Source organism: Hylobates moloch, unplaced genomic scaffold, assembly GCF_009828535.3.
Source record: "Hylobates moloch isolate HMO894 unplaced genomic scaffold, HMol_V3 SCAFFOLD_19, whole genome shotgun sequence".
NCBI lineage: Eukaryota > Metazoa > Chordata > Mammalia > Primates > Hylobatidae > Hylobates > Hylobates moloch.
Window position 1 is genome coordinate 10,946,591 of NW_026652294.1, and position 20,579 is coordinate 10,967,169.

At 50.3% G+C, this 20,579-nt stretch overlaps 1 protein-coding gene across 1 annotated transcript in view; it reads left to right on the forward strand.

Moving 5' to 3' along the window:
• Positions 1–20,579, forward strand: part of EMID1 (EMI domain containing 1) — a gene marked incomplete at its 5' end in the record, with an annotated part of 54,690 nt that overhangs the window by 17,009 nt on the left and 17,102 nt on the right. The window contains 10 exons of the mRNA XM_058431888.1: positions 2,044–2,127; positions 3,406–3,467; positions 8,509–8,629; positions 8,946–8,996; positions 9,081–9,170; positions 9,743–9,889; positions 10,864–10,953; positions 11,100–11,152; positions 11,619–11,681; positions 11,787–11,831. Coding sequence (XP_058287871.1) covers positions 2,044–2,127; positions 3,406–3,467; positions 8,509–8,629; positions 8,946–8,996; positions 9,081–9,170; positions 9,743–9,889; positions 10,864–10,953; positions 11,100–11,152; positions 11,619–11,681; positions 11,787–11,831 — 806 coding nt within the window. The remainder of the gene's footprint in view (positions 1–2,043; positions 2,128–3,405; positions 3,468–8,508; positions 8,630–8,945; positions 8,997–9,080; positions 9,171–9,742; positions 9,890–10,863; positions 10,954–11,099; positions 11,153–11,618; positions 11,682–11,786; positions 11,832–20,579) is intronic.

Consider the following 20,579-nt stretch of genomic DNA (forward strand, 5'->3'; position numbering starts at 1 on the left):
AAAAAAAAAGTTTTATACATGAGGCCCATGAGGTCTTACTGGGTGCTGGGCGCTTTTGTAGGCCGAGCACAAGACAGACAAGGTCCCTGCCCTAGTGGGGCTGATGTTCCAGCCAGGAGGCCAGATGACAGGCAGTGGCCTGGGAAACTGTAGCAGTTAATAACACGCTAGAAGGTAGATAATGCAATAGAAAAAAAAAAAGAAAAGAAAACAACAGCAGAGTAGAGGGGAGGGCAGAAGCAGGTGGGGGGAGCAGCCGAAGCTTCATCACAGAGGAAACTCAAACATCCCCAGATTGCGAGAGATGGCCGCTTCTTTTGGTCAACTTCCCGAAAAGAGTACTAAAATGACATCACATCTCCACCTGGAAGCAGAAAGAATGCAGAGGGCTTGGTGAGGCCATTCTTCTCAGGCACCAGCACTCCTTCTGAACACTGAGCCTCCCTTCCAGGTGCCCCCCACCTCCACCAACCAAAAAAAGAAATCTGGCCCTGGAATCAGGCCGACCTGGGTTCAAATCCAGGCTTGGGACCATCCCGTGGACAACCGATGGCAAGTTGCCTCTCTTCTCTGCCTCATTTCCTCCTAGCGGGGAAGTGGAGCTGAGTGTCATTCACTCATCCACCTTTATCTGAGCATGGGTGACAGAGAAGAGGTAGCACAGAGCTGCCCTGTGCCTCGGTTTTCACACCTGGAAAGGGGAGGTAAATTGGAGGTGATACTAGCACCCACTCACAGTTAAGACTACATATGTGAAGTGCTTAGAAGGTGCCAGGCCCAGGGTAAATGCTAAACAAGAGTTGTCTGTTCTGATTATCACCTTGTAGGATTGAGCCAGCTATACAAGGTCCTTCACATGAGCATGGTTCACAGTGATGTCTCCCCTCCCCAGGGAGTCCCCAGTGCCGGCCTCAGTCCTGGGCTGGCAACCCACCTTCCTCCATCCTGGGTGAGATTAGCCCCCTGTGCCTGGGCAAGTCACAGGCCCTTGAGGAGGATATGCTGGGGATGCAGGCTCAGCATGAGTGAAGGCCCCACAATGGGAACCAGAGCAGGGCCTGGCAGCCTCTGCTGGGGGCTGGCCAGAGGGACCCGTCTGGTTTGAGTTCCCGGCGCCTCTCACTCCCTGCATCAACCCACAGCCCCGCTCCGAGCTGCCAGGCCTGCGCCTTATTTGGGTCTTGTCTCCCCCCAGACAACATTTCGTGGCCTTAAAAGGAAGGCCTGGGGGGCTGAGGGGGGCAATTGCCAGTGCTGGCTCCACAGCCTCTCCAGCTGTGCCCCCGCCCCTGGTTTGGCCAGTCCATCCCTCCAGCTGTGGAGAAAACCAGTCCCCCAAAGCCAGACCAGCCAGGGTGGCTGGGGAGGGTGAGGGGGGTCCTCCTCGGATAGGGGTGGCAGCAGGGGTTGGCCCTGGAACTGACTCCCCTTGCCCTCCCAGGCAGCCAGCCTCCCTCTGGTTTTCATTTAAAACCAGGGCTGGATCCACTTCAGTCTCCTCTTACCAAGGCAGGCAGCAACAGTGTGGATGGCGACAGTCATGGCAGCCATTTATTGGGCACCTACTGTGTGTGCTAGTCCCTGTGTGTGCACAGTGGGCCCTTTGCATTCATGGCGGACCTCAGGCCTCACCCCAGCCTGGGAGGTTTAGAGGCCTTAGAATCCCATTTTACAGATGGGAAAATAAGTCCAGAGAGGACAAGTCACGCAGGACAGTAAGTGTCAGGGCTCAGACCCAGGCTTGTCTGAGCTCTAAACTCTTAGCCCATGAGGCTGGCTGGGGTCATTGGGGAAGTCCTCAGCCTCATCTATGGCCCCTGCCCCATTGCCAGCCCCTCTTCCCAGCCCTATCAGATGGCCAGCCTTGCTCTAGCTCAGCCCAGTTCATGCTGTTTGACCCAGATACATTGCCTCTCCTTCTCTGGGCCTCTGTGTCCTGCGCTGAGGGGAGTAGGGATCCCTGCTGGGGCTACAGTGGTGGGCAGGGGGGCCTGAGGAGGCAAGGATCACACGCCAGCAGGGCTCTCACCCTCCATCCCTTAGTTACAGGTTCCTCTGGCTCCTTGGAGCCCAAATGGTCGGGCAGTACCATGCGGCGGATGGCACTTCGGCCCACAGCCTTCTCAGGTGGGTCCTGGGATAGCTTCTTGGGGTCCCCCTGGACTGAGGGAGCCCTGGAGGGGGCTCAGGGCAGTTTGGTAACTGTCTTAAAAGCCAGCAGGTCTGGCAGTGGAGGGTCAAGGACAGTAACCATCTCCCCACCCCACGCTCCCCAGGCTACAAAAGTTGCTTCAAGGGGCACAGAAAGGACCCCAGAGGGGCGTCTGACCTGGGCCCAGACACCCCGAGACCCATGACCCCTGGACTCTTGCAGACGCCTGTTCAATCCCCCCCCACCCCTGTTTCCTCTTTTTATTTAATCAGCACTTTTCTGAGCGTCAGCAGTGTGCGAGGCCCCATGCCAGGCGCTTCCCATCAGCAGCTCGTTTAGACCTCACAGCTGTCCACTGCCCTCCCATTGTCCCCTTTTTAAAGAGGAGGAAGCTGAAGGTCTCTGACCTCCCTGCCCTGCCCCGCCCCAGGCCCCACAGCCAGGAGTGGGGGCAGCACCAGGACTAGACCCCAGATGTTGTGCTAGTTAGGCACTCACCCCTCCCTGCTCTGAACCGTGTCCTCAGGTGTGAACAGGGGTGACACTCCCGTGAGGAGGGGAGAGACTGCTGGCACAGCACTTGGCTGGGCCAGCAGCTGGGAGGCTCCGTAAATGTCCATAGCTGCTGTGAATGACTCACGTCATTCTCGTGAGTCTCAGCCAGGAGGCTGGGGGGTGCCAGATAGTGGGTCGGGGAGGCTTAGAGGATGGGACCTTTGAGGCCAGCCCAGTCCAGACTGTGCTGGGTGGGTACCCAAAGCCGGCAAGCCCTGGCCCCAGCCCTGCCCAGGCAGGAAGCAACAGGATCTTTCCAGAGAGGACAAGTCACACAGGACAGTAAGTGTCAAGGCTCAGACCCAGGCTGGTCTGAGCTCTAAACTCTTAGCCCATGAGGCTGGCTGGGGTTGTTGGAGAAGTCCTCAGCTTCATCCATGGCCCCCGCCCCATTGCCATTTCTTGGCTTCTGGGAAAGGGCTCATTTTGGACACAGAGGCTGCCAGGGGTCGGGTCCCTGGTCCTGCTGCTGAAGAAGCGGGCCACTCTGGAGGCTCCAATGCCAAAAGGAACCCATAGGGTGAGGTCCCTCTGGACCCACTGTGATCCTATAGCCCCTCCCCAGCCTAAGGCTCCCTTGTGGGTTGGGGTCATCAGGTATCTGACCCTTTCCTCCATCCCACCCCCCAGAGACTGAAGGGTTCTGAGGGGAAGCCTAGGACCCTTGGACCTGGCCCCAGCTTCCTCCCTCCCCACAGGTTGTCTCAACTGCAGCAAAGTGTCAGAGCTGACAGAGCGGCTGAAGGTGCTGGAGGCCAAGGTGGGTGAGCAGCTCCCTCCTGGGTGGTTGTCCCCTGCACCAGGCCAGTCCGGGCAACCACCATCCCACCCTCCCCACCTCCTTCCCCTCACCCCATGCTCGCACCCTCTGTGAACCCACAGGGCAGCTCTGAGCCGACTCGGCGAGCAGCACCCCCTGTCAGGCATGTCATGGTCTCCTCCAGTGTCCCTCCCTCGGAAGCCTGCTCACAGGTCGTGCCTCAGTTTTCCCATCTGTAAAGCGGAGGGGATACTAGCATTCACTCAGTGCAGACTGTATATGTGAAGTGCAAGTCACAGCCAGCCTGGCCTGTTCTTCCTCCAGGAGGCCTGTGAGCTCCCTCCCATGGGGCTCCATCACCATCCCAGCCAGATCAGCATAGACACTGCCCAGAGATCCTGGTAGGATCTCCTGCCTGCCCCTGCCCCGTCCCCTTTCTCTATCCCCCCAACCCCCATCCATAATACTGTCTTCCTGGTTTCAAAAACAAAACATCTATCACGCATCTCAAATTATTTCAAGATAAAATGTTGTGTATTTTTTGTTTTGTTTCGTTTGAAACAGGGTCTTCCTCTGTTGCCCAGGCTGGAGTGCAGTGGCGAGATCTCAGCTCACTGCAACCTATGCCTCCTGGGCTCAAGCGATTCTCCCACCTCAGCCTCCTGAGTAGCTGGGACCATAGGTGAACAATACCACATCCAGCTAATTTTTAAATTTTTGGTAGAGATGGGGTTTCTCCATGTTGCCCAGGCTGGTCTTGAGCTTCTAAGCTCAAGCGATTCACTGTCTTATTCTCCCAAAGTGCTGGGATTACAGGCGTGAGCCACTGCACTGCCGTAAAACTTTTTTTTTTTTTTTTTTTAATTAAAAAGTACAGCTTGGCGCAGCGGCTCACACCTGTAATCTCCATATTTTGGGAGGCCGAGGCAGGTGGATTACTTGAGGCCAAGAATTCGAGACCATTCTGGCCAACATGGCATAACCCTGTCTCTTTTAAAAATACAAAAATTAGCCTGACATGGTGGCACACGCCCATAATCCCAGCTACAAAGGAGGCTGAGGCATGAGGATCGCTTGAACCTGGGAGGTGGAGGTTGTAGTGAGCCAAGATTGCACCACTGTATTCCAGCGTGGGCAACAGAGCGAGACTCTGTCTCAAAAAAAAAAAAAAAAATTAGGCCAGGCACAGTGGCTCATGCCTGTAATCTCAGCATTTGGGAGGCCGAGCCGGGTGGAACACAAGGTCAGGAGTTCAAGACCAGCCTGGCTAAGATGGTGAAACCTCGTCTTTATTAAAAATACAAAAAAATTAGCTGGGGCCAAGTGCAGTGGCTCACGCCTGTAATCACAGCACTTTGGGAGGTCAAGGAGGGTGGATCACCTGAGGTCAAGAGTTCGAGGCTGGGCGCAGTGGCTCATGCTTGTAATCCCAGCACTTTGGGAGGCCGAGGCGGGCGGATCACGAGGTCAGGAGATCGAGACCACGGTGAAACCCCGTCTCTACTAAAAATACAAAAAAAAAAATTAGCCGGGCGTGGTGGCGTGCGCCTGTAGTCCCAGCTACTCGGAGAGGCTGAGGCAGGAGAATGGCGTGAACCTGGGAGGCGGAGCTTGCAGTGAGCCGAGATTGCGCCACTGCACTCCAGCCTGGGCGACAAAGCGAGACTCCGTCTCAAAAAAAAAAAGAGTTCGAGACCAGCCTGACCAACTTGGAGAAACCCCATCTCTACTAAAAATATAAAAATTATCTGGGCATGGTGGCGCATGCCTGTAATCCCAGCTACTCGGGAGGCTGAGGCAGGAGAATCTCTTGAACCCGGGAGGCAGAGGTTGCAGTGAGCCGAGATCGTGCCATTGCACTCCATGCTGGGCAACAAAAACGAAACTCCATCTCAAAAAAAAAATGAGCCGGGTGTGGTGGCAGGTACCTGTAATCCCAGCTACTTGGGAGGCTGAGGCAGAGAATTGCTTGAACCCAGGAGGCAGAGGTTGCAGTGAGCCGAGATCGCACCACTGCACTCCACCCTGGGCGACAGAGCGAGAGTCTGTCTCAAGAAAAAGAAAAAAGGTTGGGCGCGGTGGCTCACGCCTATAATCCCAGCACTTTGGGAGGCCGAGGCGGGCAGATCACGAGGTCAGGAGATCGAGACCATCCTGGTTAACACAGTGAAACCCCGTCTCTACTAAAAATACAAAAAATTAGCCGTTCACTGTGGCAGGCGCCTGTAGTCCTAGCTACTCGGGAGGCTGAGGCAGGAGAATGGCGTGAACCTGGGAGGAGGAGCTTGCAGTGAGCCGAGATCGCACCACTGCACTCCAGCCTGGGCGAAAGAGCGAGACTCTGTCTCGAAAAAAAAAAAAAAGAAAAAAAGAAAAAAGTAATTAATTAATTTAAATTAAAAAGCACATTCTAAATTTAGAAACATGAAAAATTCAGAAATGTGAAAAAACAGCCAGCAAACCATTCACAGCAGTTGCCCATGCCCCCAAAGAATACAACTGTTGACATTTAAGCATCCTTTCTTCCAGATTTTCTAAACACACAGACATGCATAAACTTTAGTGCCATTCTTTGCTCCATCTTTCCCTTCTCTGGAAATTTATCGTTTGTTTGTTCGTTTTGTTTTGATTCAGAAACAGGGTCTTGCTCTGTCACCCAGGCTGGAGTGCAGGCTGAGTTGGAGCTCACTGCAGCCTCCAATTCCTGGGCTCAAGCTATCCTCCTGCCTCAACCTCCTGAGTGGCTGGCATTACAGGCATGTGCCACCACACCTGGCTAGTTTAAAAAAAATTTTTTTAGAGCTGGGGCCTTGCTACGTTGCCTAAACTGGTCCTGAACTCTTGGCCTCAAGGAATCCTCCTGCCTCGGCCTCCCAGAGTGTTGGGATTACAGATGTGAGCCACTGTGCCCAGCCTGGGAACTTAATGAGATTATCAGATGCAAAAATGTTTACCAATAGAGAAATTTGAAAACCAGGCAAAAGAAGGCATGGTTATATAATTACAGAGAATTCATTCTGTGGGGCATTCAGCAGCCATTTAAAATACTTCCCTTGCCTAACATGAAAATATTTCTCTAGGCTGGGCATGGTGGCTCACACCTGTAATCCCAGCACTTTGGAAGGCCAAGGCAGGAGGATTGCTTAAGCCCTGGAGCCCGAGACCAGCCTGGGCAACATAGCAAGACTCCATCTCTACAAAAAATTAGCTGGGCTTAGTGGCACACAGCTGGCACGCAGTCCCAGCTGCTTAAGAGGCTGAGGCAGGAGGGTCACTTGAGCTCAGGTGGACAAGGCTGCAGTGAGCCGTGATAGCACCACTGCACCCTAGCGTGGACGGCAGAGCTAGACCCTGTCTCTAAAATTAAAAAAAAGAAGATGCCGCCGGGAGTGGTGGTTCATGCCTGTAATCCCAGGACTTTGGGAGGCTGAGGCGGGCGGATCACCTGAGGTCAGGAGTTCGAGACCAGCCTGACCAACATGGAGAAACCCCGTCTCCACCAGAAGTACAAAATTAGCCAGGCATGGTGACGCATGCCTGTAATCCCAGCTACTAGGGAGGCTGAGGCAGGAGAATTGCTTGAACCTGGAAGGCAGAGGTTGCGGTGAGCCAAGATCACGCCATTGCACTCCAGCCTGGGCAACAAGAGCAAAACTCTGTCTAAAAAAAAAAGAAAGAAAAAGAAGATGTCCCTGATTTATCAAATGGGAAAACCAAGCTTCCAAATAGCATGTACTGGCACCTGAGTCACAAGGCACAGGGTTCCAGGAGCAGTTCCCTGAGCTCCCTCCCAGGAGAAGCCCATGTAGGAGGCAACTCAGTCGCACATCTGTGATGGGAATTCCTGGTTCAGGATCTGCCAGAGAGTTTCAGCTTTTCTCTGGACAGGCCCCCACGATCCCTGAGCCCTTGATCTGTGGTCATCTGGCCTTTCCTTGGTCCTCAACAGCTGAGGGGACACCTCCAGCTTCCCAGAGTCTTCCTCACCATGGGCCCAAAAGTAGACTTTGTGTACACCTCCAGGTTTCTATTTCATGTCAGACTCTTCCAAACTTCCTTCCAAATTTAGTGAAAGGCCGGGAATGGTGGCTCACGCCTGTAATTCCGACACTTTGGGAGGCTGAGATAGGCAGATCACTTCAGTTCAGGAGTTTGAGACCAGCCTGGCCAATGTGGTGAAACCCCATCTCTACTAAAAATACAAAAATTAGCTAGATGTGGTGGCGCACGACTGTAATCCCAGCTACTCGGGAGGCTGAGGCAGGAGAATCACTTGAACCCAGGAGGCGGAGGTTGCAGTGAGCCGAGATCGCGCCACTGCTCTCTAGCCTGGGCAACAGAGCAAGGCTCTCCATCTTGGAAAAAAAAACAAAAAAACAAACTTAGTGAAACTCTTCCAGCCATACCCTGTGGTGCTTTAACAAATCAAGACAAGCTTCTTATTTGGATAACCATAGAGAAAAAGCGCATGGCCCAGCAAGCACCGCGACAGTCACAAAGCTCAACTTTGATGGCAATGATGGTGTCAACGACTTTTCCATAATGTGTGTTATGAATTATGTGCTTTGAAAAACACTGTCACTTCTGATGAAGTTCGGTGCCCCTGCGAGCCTGGGGCTCCACTCCCAAGCTGGGCCCTGCTGGCTATGTGCCTCCTGCCTCCCACACCAGGTCCCTTGGCTGGCCTGTCCCTAGTGAGACCTGGGCTCACGCATGTAATCCCAACACTTTGGGAGGCGGAGGCAAGATGATTGCTTGAGCCCAGGAGTTCAAGACCAGCCTGGGCAACATAGCGAGACCTCGTCTCTACAAATAATTTTTTTTTTAATTTGCCATGTGTGGTGGTGCGTCCCTGTGGTCCCAGCTACTTGGAAGGCTGAGGCAGAAGGATCATGTAAGCCTGGGTGGTTGAGGCTACATGAGCCCTGATGGTACCACTGCATTCTAGCCTGGGCAACAGAGCAAAACTCCATCTCAAAAAAAACAGGGAGGGGTCCTAGTGAGACCCTGGTACCCACCCCGTCCCTGTCTTCCTCTTCAGGTGGCCATGCTGACTGTCATAGAGCGGCCAGTACCTCCAACACCAGCTACCCCTGAGGACCCTGCCCCTCTCTGGGGCCCCCCTCCTGCCCAGGGCAGCCCCGGAGACGGAGGCCTCCAGGGTGAGTGTCAGACTCAGACTCCCCTGTGGGAATGAGCAGTGGGTTGGGAATCGGGGAAGTGGGATTCTGGTCCCCACCCTGTCGCTGACACCCAACTTAACCCTCTAGTGGGCCTCAGTCTTCCCATTTCCCGTTTCTTAGACCCGCCTAAGAGGACCGTCTCCTGGGACTCCTGAATGCTGCAGTCCCTGGAGACCAAGCAGCCCCAGCAGACCCTGCCTGGAGGTCGGGGGGAGCTGGGAGTGGGGATTCTGGATGAGCCTCCCACCTCCAGGCCCAGCGGGGACACTGACCTCTGCCTACCCCCCCACCCCAGGGCTGCCAGGAGCCATAGAGAGTGTGAGGGTCCCGCTGCTTCCCCGAAATGGTAGGTGCTGGTTGGGGGTCTGGGGCCAGGGTGGGGGTCAAGAGCAGATGTGGAGCTGCCAGTCTGATATGCTTTACCCCCCAGACCAAGTCGGTGCTCGGGGGCTGCCCGGGCCCACCGGCCCCAAGGGAGATGCTGGCAGCCGGGGCCCAATGGGGATGAGAGGCCCACCAGGTGAGTGCCTGCAATGTTGCCCCACAGCTCCTCTGGCCATCCCCTCCACCAGGTGGGCCCTTCCCTGCCCCTGACATGGCCAGGATGACCTGGGCCCTTTCATCTACTTGCCTCTTCACTCAACACCCCACCAGGGAGTGCCCCGCCCACACCTGGGCTCCATGAAATCCTCTCTTATGTTCACTGACCCACATTCCCTGGGCACCTACACTTAGCAGGCTCTGAGCTGGGCACTGGGTGGGGTCAGACATATCCGTGCCCTTCTGGAGCTTCCATAGTGCTGGGTGCGGGGCTGGGCAGAGGAGAAGCAGCAATGCTTGCCCCATGTGACCAGGGTTTCTATGAGGGGTTTTGGGGGTTTGGGAGCCCCAAGGAAGGAAGACTCAGCCTGGACGAGGTGGAGGACTGGGTGCTGTGCTCATCCCCCTGTTAGACACCAGGTAGCCTAGGCCTGTGGACTCCAGGGCCCTCTCTCATGCCCACTGCTCCAGGCTGCCTTGTCCTGTCGCTCAAGGCCACCCTGGGCCTCCTTGCCTCCTGTATACCCACAAATCTGTGTGATTCCATTGCAGGTCCACAGGGCCCCCCAGGGAGCCCTGGCCAGGCTGGAGCTGTGGGCACCCCTGGAGAGAGGGGACCTCCTGGGCCACCAGGGCCTCCTGGGCCCCCTGGGCCCCCAGCCCCTGTTGGGCCACCCCATGCCCGGATCTCCCAGCATGGTGAGTCCCCCTGGGATCCCAGCAGGTGGAGGCAGGGGTGGAGTAGCCATCAGCACAGTGCCCACTACCGTCTGCCAGGTGCCTTCTGTGTGCCAGCCCTGCTCATGGTAGGCCACATGTGACCCAGTCCTCCAGCAGGCACCGTTGTCCTCCTGTGGTTACAGATGAGGAACACTGAGGACCAGAGAGGGGAGGGTGCTTGCCAGGGTCCTACAGCCTGGGCATAGGGGAACGGCTTCAAACCCAGGCTGCCTCCAGAACCTGTGCTTAGAGCCACCGGGCATCAGGCCCTCCCGAGCCTTGGAACTGGCTGGAATCCAGTTCTCAGAGCACTGGGACGCAAAAGACCCGGCAGCAGGAAGCGAGCCCTGAACTCCCAAGGCCACAGGCCCGGCCCCTCCTCCAGGCCCTGACATGCATCCTTGGCTTCTTCCCTTTGGCAGCCCAGTCTGACCTGCCCATGGGCTGCCAGGGGTCAGAGTGTGGAGCACCAGGTTTCAGCCTCTTCTCCACCATGTTTTTGGTGCACAACCCAGCACACCATTCATTCATTCTGCCATCCCAGCATTCATTCCATCTCACTATCCATACGATGGGGACAATGACAGTGCCAGGCTCCCAGAGCTGCGTAACACCCATGTACAGAAGCCTGGCACACAGTAGGTGGTGGATAAATGGTATCTTTTACTGTCATTCCCATTTGACAGGTGACAGTACAGGCTCTGAAAAGTAGAGTGTTGCTGGATGTCACCAGCTAGATTGCAGTGGGGTTAGAACCCACATCTTCCTGCCTCCTGGTCTTGCGGGACCAACACTCTCCACACTTCTCACCCTGGAGCAGGTGCCCAGGTGGTACCAGCCATGCTGCAGGCTGCCCCATAGGGCAGTCCAAGCTGTCTTGGCAGAGGTGGCAGGTGAAGACTAACCACCCCACTCTACCCAGGTCTACTCACTCATCATCTTTGCTCACCCAGGAGACCCATTGCTATCCAACACCTTCACTGAGACCAACAACCACTGGCCCCAGGGACCCACTGGGCCTCCAGGCCCTCCAGGGCCCATGGGTAAGTTGAGTCCAGGCCAGGGGTAAAGGGTGAAGTTGGTAGATGGCAGAAGGAATAGGGTTTGTGGCTATCAGGAGGGAGCTGATTGGGGCACTTCCTGAGATTGTACTTTGTTCTGGCCCTTAGGACATCCTGTCTTTTTCCAGGTCCCCCTGGGCCTCCTGGCCCCACAGGTGTCCCTGGGAGTCCTGGACACATAGTGAGTAGTTCTCCTTGTACTCTCACCCATGTATCTGTCCATCTTTCCATCTATCCATACATCCATACATCTGTCCATCATCCACCCTTGTATCCATCTATCCATCCATCCATTCATCCTTCCATTCATTCATTCAACAAGTATTTATTGATCACGTAATGTGCAAACTACCTTCCATAAATCTTATTCAATCCAAGTAATGAGAACCATGTATGGTTATCACCTAAGACCAAGAAAAGTGGAGATTCTTGTGCCAGCACATGGCAATGAGCTGTGGTGGGACTGACTCCAGGATCAGATCTTTTAACACTGAGCTGTATGAACTGACTGCTGTGTACTGGGTGTATGGTGAAGAACCCAGAGGCTTAGACCAAGCTTGAGGACCCTCCCCAACACCTCTGTTCCCAAACGCCTGCCCACTCCATCCTGCCCCAACATGAGGCTGAGGCCCTGTCTTGTTGCTCAGGGACCCCCAGGCCCCACTGGACCCAAAGGAATCTCTGGCCACCCAGGAGAGAAGGGCGAAAGAGTGAGTACCCAGGTGGCCCCAGGTGGGGGAATTCTGGGGAGTCCTGAGGGCCCCAGATCAGAGTCCTCAACAGCTGACGCCATTCGTCTCCTCCCTCCTACACAGGGATTGCGTGGGGAGCCTGGCCCCCAAGGCTCTGCTGGGCAGCAGGTAAGTGTTGCTGTCTGTCCTGCAATCATCCCTGCAGGATCCTGTAGTCCCAGATTCCTCCTGTGACTCCATCCCCTGCAACCAGAGCTTCTGACCCTCCCTGTCTTGTCATTTATTCTCAGATGCTCCCTGTCTCTGAGACTCATTGTCCTCTTTGGATCAGGCTGCCTCTATCTCTCTCACTCTGGCTCTCTGTTTCTCTATATCTCTCTCTTTCCCTCTGTATGTCTGTCTCTTTGACTCTATTTCATTTACACTCTATCTCTCCAATTCTGATTGTAGATCTGTTCATTTCTCTCTTTAATTTGGTCAATTTTGCTTTATGTATTTTGAGTCTTTGTTATTAGATGCATTCATATTTAGTATTTTAATGTCTCCCTGGTCATTTTATCTTTATGAAATTAATATCTTTATCTCTGATAATACTTGTCTTGAATCTACTTTGTGTGCTTTTAATAGCACACCAGCTTTCTTATGCTTGGCATTTGTATATTATATCTTTTTTTATCCTTTTTTTTTTCAACCTGTAACTTTATATTTAAAGTGCATCATGGCTGGGTGTGGTGGCTCACACCTGTAATCCCAGCACTTTGGGAGGCTGAGGAAGGTGGATCGTTTGAGCTCAGGAGTTCAAGACCAGCTTGGGCAACATGCCAAAACTCTGTCTTTATGTAAAAATATGTATATAAATTTTATTAAATGTAAGAAAATGTGGGCCGGGTACAGTGGCTTATGCCTGTAATCCCAGCACTTTGGGGGGCCCAGACGGGTGGATCACCTGAGGTCAGAAGTTCAAGACCAGCCTGGTCAACATGGTGAAACCCTGTGTCTACTAAATATACAAAAATTAGCTAGGAATGGTGGTAAGCACCTGTAATCCCAGCTACTCGGGAGGCTGAGGCAGGAGAATTGCTTGAACCTGGGAGGCAGAGGTTGCAGTGAGCTGAGATCACACCATTGCGCTCCAGCCTGGGCAATAAGAGCGAGACTTCATCTCAAAAAAAAAAAAAAGTGCATCATATGACTTGGGTCTTGCTGTTTAAAAACAGTTTGACTGTTTAGTTAATTTACATTTAATGATATGTATAATTGATTAATTAATATGGTTCTGTTTAACCATCTTGCTGTTTATGTTCTATTTATTCTCTCTGTTTTGTGTTTCTTTTTTCCCTTTTCTTGTCTTCTTTTGGATTGAGTACTTTTTATGATTTCTTTTCTCTTTTTTAGAGACAGGGTTTCCCTACGTGCCTAGGCTGAACTCAAACTCCTGGGCACATGGTGAATGAAGTGCCTTAAGTGATCTTCCTGCCTCAGCCTCCCAAGTATCTGGGACTAGAGGTGTGCACCATTGTGCCTGACTTAAAATCTTCTCTTTCTAAAATTAATTTTCTTTCTAGAATTAAAGCTATTCTTGCATTCTTTTGATTAGAGTTAGCATGCTATATCTTTCTCCATCCCTTGACTTTTTTTTTTTTTTTTTTTTTTTTTGATACAGAGTCTTTCTCTGTCACCCAGGTTGGAGTGCAGTGGTGCAGTCATAGCTCACTGTAGCCTCAACCTCCCTGGCTCAGGCAATCCTCACACCTCAGCCTCCTGAGTGGCTGGGACCACAGGCATGTACCACCATGCCCAGTTAACTTCCATTCCTTTACAATTAATCTGTTTTGTGGTTATATTTAAGGTCAGTTTCTTGTAGACAACATACGATTAGGTCTTATTTTTTGGTCCATTCTAACAATCCTCATCTTTTAATTGCTCTATTTAGGCCACTGACATTTAAAGTGATTATTGAGGCCCAGCATAGTGGCCCACACCTGTAATTCCAGCACTTCAGGAGGCCAAGGCAGGAGGATCACTTGAAATCAGGAGTTTGAGACTAGAGTGGGCAACAAACTGAGACCAAAATTTTTCTATAAAACAAATTTAAAAATTGCCTGGACGTGGTAGTGTGCACCTGTAGATTCAGCTACCTGAGAGGCTGAGCTGGGAGGATTGCTTGAGTCTAGGAGTTGAAGGTGACAGTTATAATTGCTTTACTGCCTTCCAGCCTGAGTGACAGAACCAGATCTTGCCTCTAAAAAATAACTAAATAGTCTGTGCACAGTGGCTCACACCTGTAATCCCGGCACTTTGGGAGGTGGAGGCAGGTGGATCATCTGAGGTCAGGAGTTCGAGACCAGCCTGGCCAATATGGTGAAACCCCGTCTCTACTAAAAACACAAAAATTAGCCAGGTACGGTGGCGCACTCCTATAATCCCAGCGACTCAGGAGGCTGAGGCAGGAGAATCGCTTGAACCTGGGAGGTGGAGGTTGCAGTGGGCCAAGATTGCGCCATTGCACTCCAGCCTGGGCGACAGAGTGAGGCTCCATCTCAAAAAAATAAATCAATCAGTAAAATAAAAAATAACTAAATAAATGAAGTGTTATTTATATAGTTGGGTTTACAGCTACCATGTTACTATTTTCTTTCTTTTTTTCTTTTTTTTTATTTTTTGAGGCAGAGTCTTGCTCTGTCGCCCAGGCTGGAGTCTAGTGGCTCGATCTCGGCTCACTGCAAGCTCCGCCTCCTGGGTTCAAACAATTCTCCTGCCTCAGCCTCCCAAGTAGCTGGGACTACAGGCGCCTGCCACCACACCCGGCTAATTTTTGTATTTTTAGTAGAGATGGGGTTTCACCATCTTGGCCAGACTGGTCTTGAACTCCTAACTTTGTGATCCACCGGGCTTGGCCTCCCAAAGTGCTGGAATTACAGGTGTGAGCCACCGCGCCCAGCTACTATTTTCTATTTGTTTTCCTTGTTCTTTGTTCCTATTTTTGTCTGCCAGACTTTTTCTGCCTTTTTTTTGGCTTTATTTATTTATTTATTTATTTACTTATTTTCTTTTGAGATGGAGTCTTGCTCTGTCACCCAGGCTGTAGTGCAGTGATGCGATCTCTGCTACTGCAACCTCTGCCTCCCGGGTTCAAGCAATTCTCTGCCTCAGCCTCCTGAATAGCTGGGACTACAGGCACCCGCCACCCTGCCTGGCTAATTTTTGTATTTTTAGTAGAGACAGGGTTTCACCATGTTGGCCAGACTGGTCTTGAACTCCTGACCTCAGGTGATCCACCCACCTCGGCCTCTCAGAGTGCTGGGGTTACAGGCATGAGCCACCATGCCCGGCCATGCTCCTCCTTTCTTTATGTAAAATCTGAGTTTCTGGCCGGACGCAGTGGCTCACGCCTATAATCCCAGCACTTTGGGAGGCCGAGGCAGGCAGATCATGAGGTCAGGAGATGGAGACCATCCTGGTGAACACTGTGAAACCCTGTCTCTACTAAAAATACAAAAAAAAAAGTAGCCAGTCATGGTGGCAGGCGCCTGTAGTCCCAGCTACTTGGGAGGCTGAGGCAGGATAATGGCATGAACCCAGGGGACGGAGCTTGCAGTGAGTGGAGATCGTGCCACTGCACTCCATCCTGGGCAACAGAGCGAGACTCCGTTTCAAAAAAAAAATAAAAATCTGAGTTTCTGACATATAATTTTTGTCCTCTCTGAAGAACTACTTTTATTTTTTCCCAGTTGGCTTTATTTGTGATTCTAGAATCGGGCAACACTTCATTCCATAAAATAAAATAAGTGCTCCGCTGAAGAACTTCTTTTAATGTTTCCTACCAGGCAGATCTACTGACAAAATTTCCCTCACTTTTTGTTTGTCTGAGAGTCGTCATTTCCCTTTCATGTATGAAGGATAATTTTTCAGGGCAAAGAATTCTAGGTTGGTCGGGCCGGGCGCAGTGACTCACGCCTGTAATCCCAGCACTTTGGGAGGCCGAGGCGGGCGGATCACCTGAGGTCGGGAGTTTGAGACCAGCCTGACCAACATGGAGAAACACTGTCTCTACTAAAAATACAAAATTAGCCGGGCGTGGTGGCACATGCCTATAATCCCAGCTACTAGGGAGGCTGAGGCAGGAGAATCGCTTGAACCTGGGAGGCAGAGGTTGCGGTGAGCCGAGATCGTGCCATTGCACTCCAGCCTGGGCAACAAAAAAAAAAAAAAAAAAAAAAGAATTCTAGGTTGATGTGTTTTTTCCTCTCAATGCTTGGTATATTACTCTCCGCTCTCTTGCTTGCATGGTTTCTGCAGAGCTGGATGTAATTCTTATTGTTGCTCCTCTGCAAGAAAGATATTTTTTTCCCTCTGTTTTCTCTTCAGTATTTTTTTATCTTTGATTCTCTGAAGTTTTTTTTAAAAATTATTATTATTATTATTATTATTATTATTAGAGACAAGGTCATACCCTGTCACCCAGGCTTCTGGGCTTAAGGGATCCTCCCGCTTCCACTTCTTGAGTAGCTGGGACTACTGTCACGTGCCACACCTGGCTAATTTTTTTTTTCTTTTTTTGAGATGAAATCTCACTCTTGTCCCCAAGGCTGGAGTGCAATGGTGCGATCTTGGCTCACTGCAACCTCCGCTTCCTGGGTTCCAGCGATTCTTCTGCCTCAGCTTCCCAAATAGCTGGGATTACAGGTGCCTGCCATCACGCCCGGCTAATTTTTTGTTTTTTTAGTAGAGACAGGGTTTCACCATGTTGGCCAGGCTGGTCTCAAAACTTCTGACCTCAGGTGATCTGCCCACCTTGGCCTCCCGAAGTGGTGGGATTACAGGCGTGAGCCACCGTGCCCGGCCATTTTTTTTTTTTTTTTTTTTAAATTCTAGAAGCAAGGTCTCACTATGTTGCCCAGGCTGGTCTTTATGACCTCTAGTGATCCTCTTGCCTTGGCCTCCCAAAGTGCTGGGTTTACAGGTGTGAGCCACTGCACCCAGCCTGATTTTCTGAAATTTGGATATGATATGCCTACTTGTCATTTCTCGGCATTTATCCTATATGGTGTTCCCTTATCTTCCTAGATCTGTGGTTTGGTGTCTGACATTTTTGGGGGGAGAATTCTGTCAGTATTACTTCAAATATTGCTTGTGTTTCTTTCTCTTTTTTCCTTCTGGTATTCCATTATGCGTATTTACATCTTTTGTAGTTGTCCCACAGTTCTTGGATATTCTGTTCTATTGTTTCAGCCTTTTTTTCTCTTTGCATTTCAGTTTTGAAAGTTTCCATTGAATTATCATCAGGCTTAGAGATTCTTTCCTCAGCCATGTCCAGTCCACGAATAAGCCTATCAAAGGCATTCTTTATTTCTGTTACAGTGCTTTTTATATCTACCACTTATTTTAAATTATTTCTTAGAATATCTTTTTTTTTCTTTTTTTTAGATATTTTTTTAAATGTAGAGGCAGGGTTTTACCATGTTACCCAGGCTGGTCTCAAACTCCTGAGTTTAAGCAGTCTACCCACCTCAGCCTCCCAAAGTGTTGGGATTACAGGCATGAGCCACCAGGCCCAGGCCTTTCTTAGAATTTCCATCTCTCTGCATATAATCCATCTCTTCTTGTATGTTGTCTACTTTTTCCATTAATTCCCTTAGCATGTTAATCGTAGATTTTTTAAATTCCTGGCCTGATAATCTGAACATTTCTGCCGTAACTGATGCTGGTTCTGATGTTTGTTGAATCTCTTCAAACTGTGTTTTTGCCTTTTAGTATGCCTTGTAATTTTTCACTGGAAAGTAGACATAATGTACTGTGCAAAAGAACTGCAGTAGATAGGTCTTTAGTAATGTAGTGAGAAGGTATAGGGGGAAGGGAAGTGTTCTGGAGTCCTATGATTAGATCTCAGTCTTTTTTATTTTTTTGAGACAGAGTCTCACTCTGTCTCCCAGGCACTGGAGTGCAGTGGCTCGATCTTGGCTCACTGCAACCTCCGCCTCCTGTGTTCAAGTGATTCTCGTGCGTCAACCTCCCAAGCGGCTGGGACTACAGGCACCTGCCACCACACCCAGCTAATCAACCTCCCAAGCAGCTGGGACTACAGGTGCCTGCCACCACACCCAGCTAATTTTTTTGTATTTTAGTAGAGATGAGCTTTTACCATGTTGGCCAGGCTAGTCTTGAACTCCTGAGCTCAGGCAGTCCACCCATCTTGGCCTCCCAAAGTGCTAGGATTGTAGGTGTGAGCCACTGCGCCCGGCCTAGATCTCAGTCTTTAGATGAGCTTGTGCCCTTGGACTGTGAACTTCACCAGTGTGTCTCAGTTGTTGTTGTTTTGTTTTGTTTTGTTTTGTTTTTGTTTGGGGGTTGTTTTGCCCCTTAGGTGGGACAGGTTGTCTAGAGGGGGTTAGAGTTGGATATTTCCCTTCTTTCATGTGGAAACTAGAGGGAGCTGGAAGTGGGTATTTCACTTCCTCCAGGTTGGTTAGTGTTGGGAGAAAAGCTGAGTATTGGGAGGGAAGCTGAGGCAGGGCTTGCATGTCTGACATAACGTAAAAGAGTCTTGGAACATGTCTGGGGTCCAGGGTCAAGAAACCCTCGTGGCCTTTGGAACACCAAACTCTGTGCTAAAGGGTGGAAGGCTACCCTGCCGCACCGTAATCTAAGCCCAGGGCATAAAACCCCTCGTGACTTGGATGGAATCCAGGGCTCAGGGCATAAAACCCCTCGTGGCCTCTGGAATGTGTCTAGACTTGCTGACTCCTTGCTTCTAGCACTCCCATTACCTCAAGTAGCAGAACATGTTCCATATGCTTCAAAGAAAATGCTAAACTGTCACAGCTGTAAATCATGCGCTTGATGCATTGCATTCTCTCAAACCCCACATCCTTGCCACCTGTTTCTTTGTTTGATCACCAGTAAATGGGTGGGCTCCCAGAACTCGGGGCCTTCACAGCCTCCAATACTCGTGTTGGCCCCCTGGACCAACTTTCTCTCTCAAACTGTCTTTTCTCATTCCTTTGACTCTGCCGGACTTTGTCGCCCCCATGACCTGGTGTTGGGTCCGATCACCCCAACAGGTTAGGCTCTGGTAAAGTAGTTTCTCCTGAGGCAGGCTTTGTTCAGAACAGAATGCTTTGGTCTATTTCAAAATGGTGCCTTCTCTCCTCTCCCTGCTGGAAGGACAAGGGCATTTTTCTCTGATATTCACTGTGAGGGCCTTGTAGAGCTCCTTGGGGTAAAACTCACCAAAGGAGGGATGTGGGCCTATGACTGGATCCCCCTGGAGTTTTTAACCCTAAGACTTGTCTACACTGAGCCTCCAGAAGTTCATCAATTACAGTTTAGGTTTTCCTACCCTGGCCCTGGTTCCTCTGGAGGCTTGTGCTTGTGGGTTTCTGCTTTAGTAAGTTGTGATAATCTGGATTTGCCTCTCCAGCTTTGGGGGCAGTGGTTTGCCTATGGTCTCACTTCTCCAACAGATCTAAGAAGAGTTGTTGATTTTTCAGTTTTTTTCAACTTTCCACTTATTGTTAAGATGGAATGATAACTTCTAAGGTCTTTTTTTTTTTTCCGAGATGACTCTCGCCCTTGTCCTCTAGGCTGGAGTACAATGGTATGATCTTGGCTCACTGCAACCTCCACCTCCCGGGTTCAAGCGATTCTCCTGCCTTAGCCTCCAGAATAGCTGGGATTACAGGCACCTGCCACCACGCCCAGCTAATTTTTGTATTTTTAGTAGAGACAGCAGAGTTTCACCATGTTGGTCAGGCTGGTCTCGAACTCCTGACCTCAGATGATCTGCCCACCTCGGCCTCCCAAAGTGCTGGGATTACAGGCATGAGCTACTGCACCCAGCCAACAACTTCTAACCTCTTTACGTCCCAGGTTGGAACCCAGAAGTCTGTTTTGTTTTGTTTTTAAGTCAAATTTGAAAAAAAATGGTCAACATTTCCTCAAACATTTTTTTCTGTTTCTGCTCTCTAGTATGTCCTTCTGGAACTTCACTGATTTTCTCCCATGAGTCACTGAAGTTCTGTTAGTTTTTTAAACAATCTTTGTCTCTCTATGCTTTATATTTCTTTATTTTACTTTTTCGAGATAGGGTCTTGCTCTGTCGCCCAGGCTGGAGTGCAATGGCGAGATCACAGCTCACTGCAGTCTTGAGCTCCTAGGCTCAAGCAATCCTCCCACCTCAGCCTCCTGAGTAGCTGGGACTATAGGTGCACACCACCATACCTGGCTTGTTTTTTTGTTTGGTTTTTGTTTTTTCATTTTTAGTAGAAATGGGGTTGCTCAGGTTGGCCCCAAACTCCTGGCCTCAAGCTATCCTCCCACCTTGGCCTCCCAAAGTGCTAGGATTACAGGCTCTCTCTGTACTTTAGTTTAAATTATTCCATTGATTATTCCAATCAACCTATGTTCAAGTTGATTAATTACTTCTTCTGTTGTGTCCAATCTTATGTTAATTTCATCTGATAATTTTCTATTTCCGGTATTATCATTTTCAGTTCCAGGATTTCCATTTGATTCTTTTTTATAATTTATATATCTCTCCTAAAATTCTCCATCTTATCACCCATGATATCAATTTCAGTAGATTCTTTAACATATTAATCATAGATATTTTAAACTCCTTTGCTAATTCTAACATCTAGGTCGGCTGTGGATCTATTTCTGTTGACTGATTTTTCTCTTGAATATAGGTCACATTTTCCTGTGTCTTTACATCTAGTAATTTTTTGTTGCACACTGGACAAAGTAGATAATATGTTGAAAAGACTCTAAATTCCGTTATCTCCTGAAGAGTATTGAGTTTTATTCTAGAACAGTTAAATTATTGATGGGTCATCTTGCTCTTTTAGAGGCTTAGTTGTAGGTTTTATCAGAGAGAATATCTGGTTTTGCTCTTAGTCCTAGGAAAAATCCCTTAAT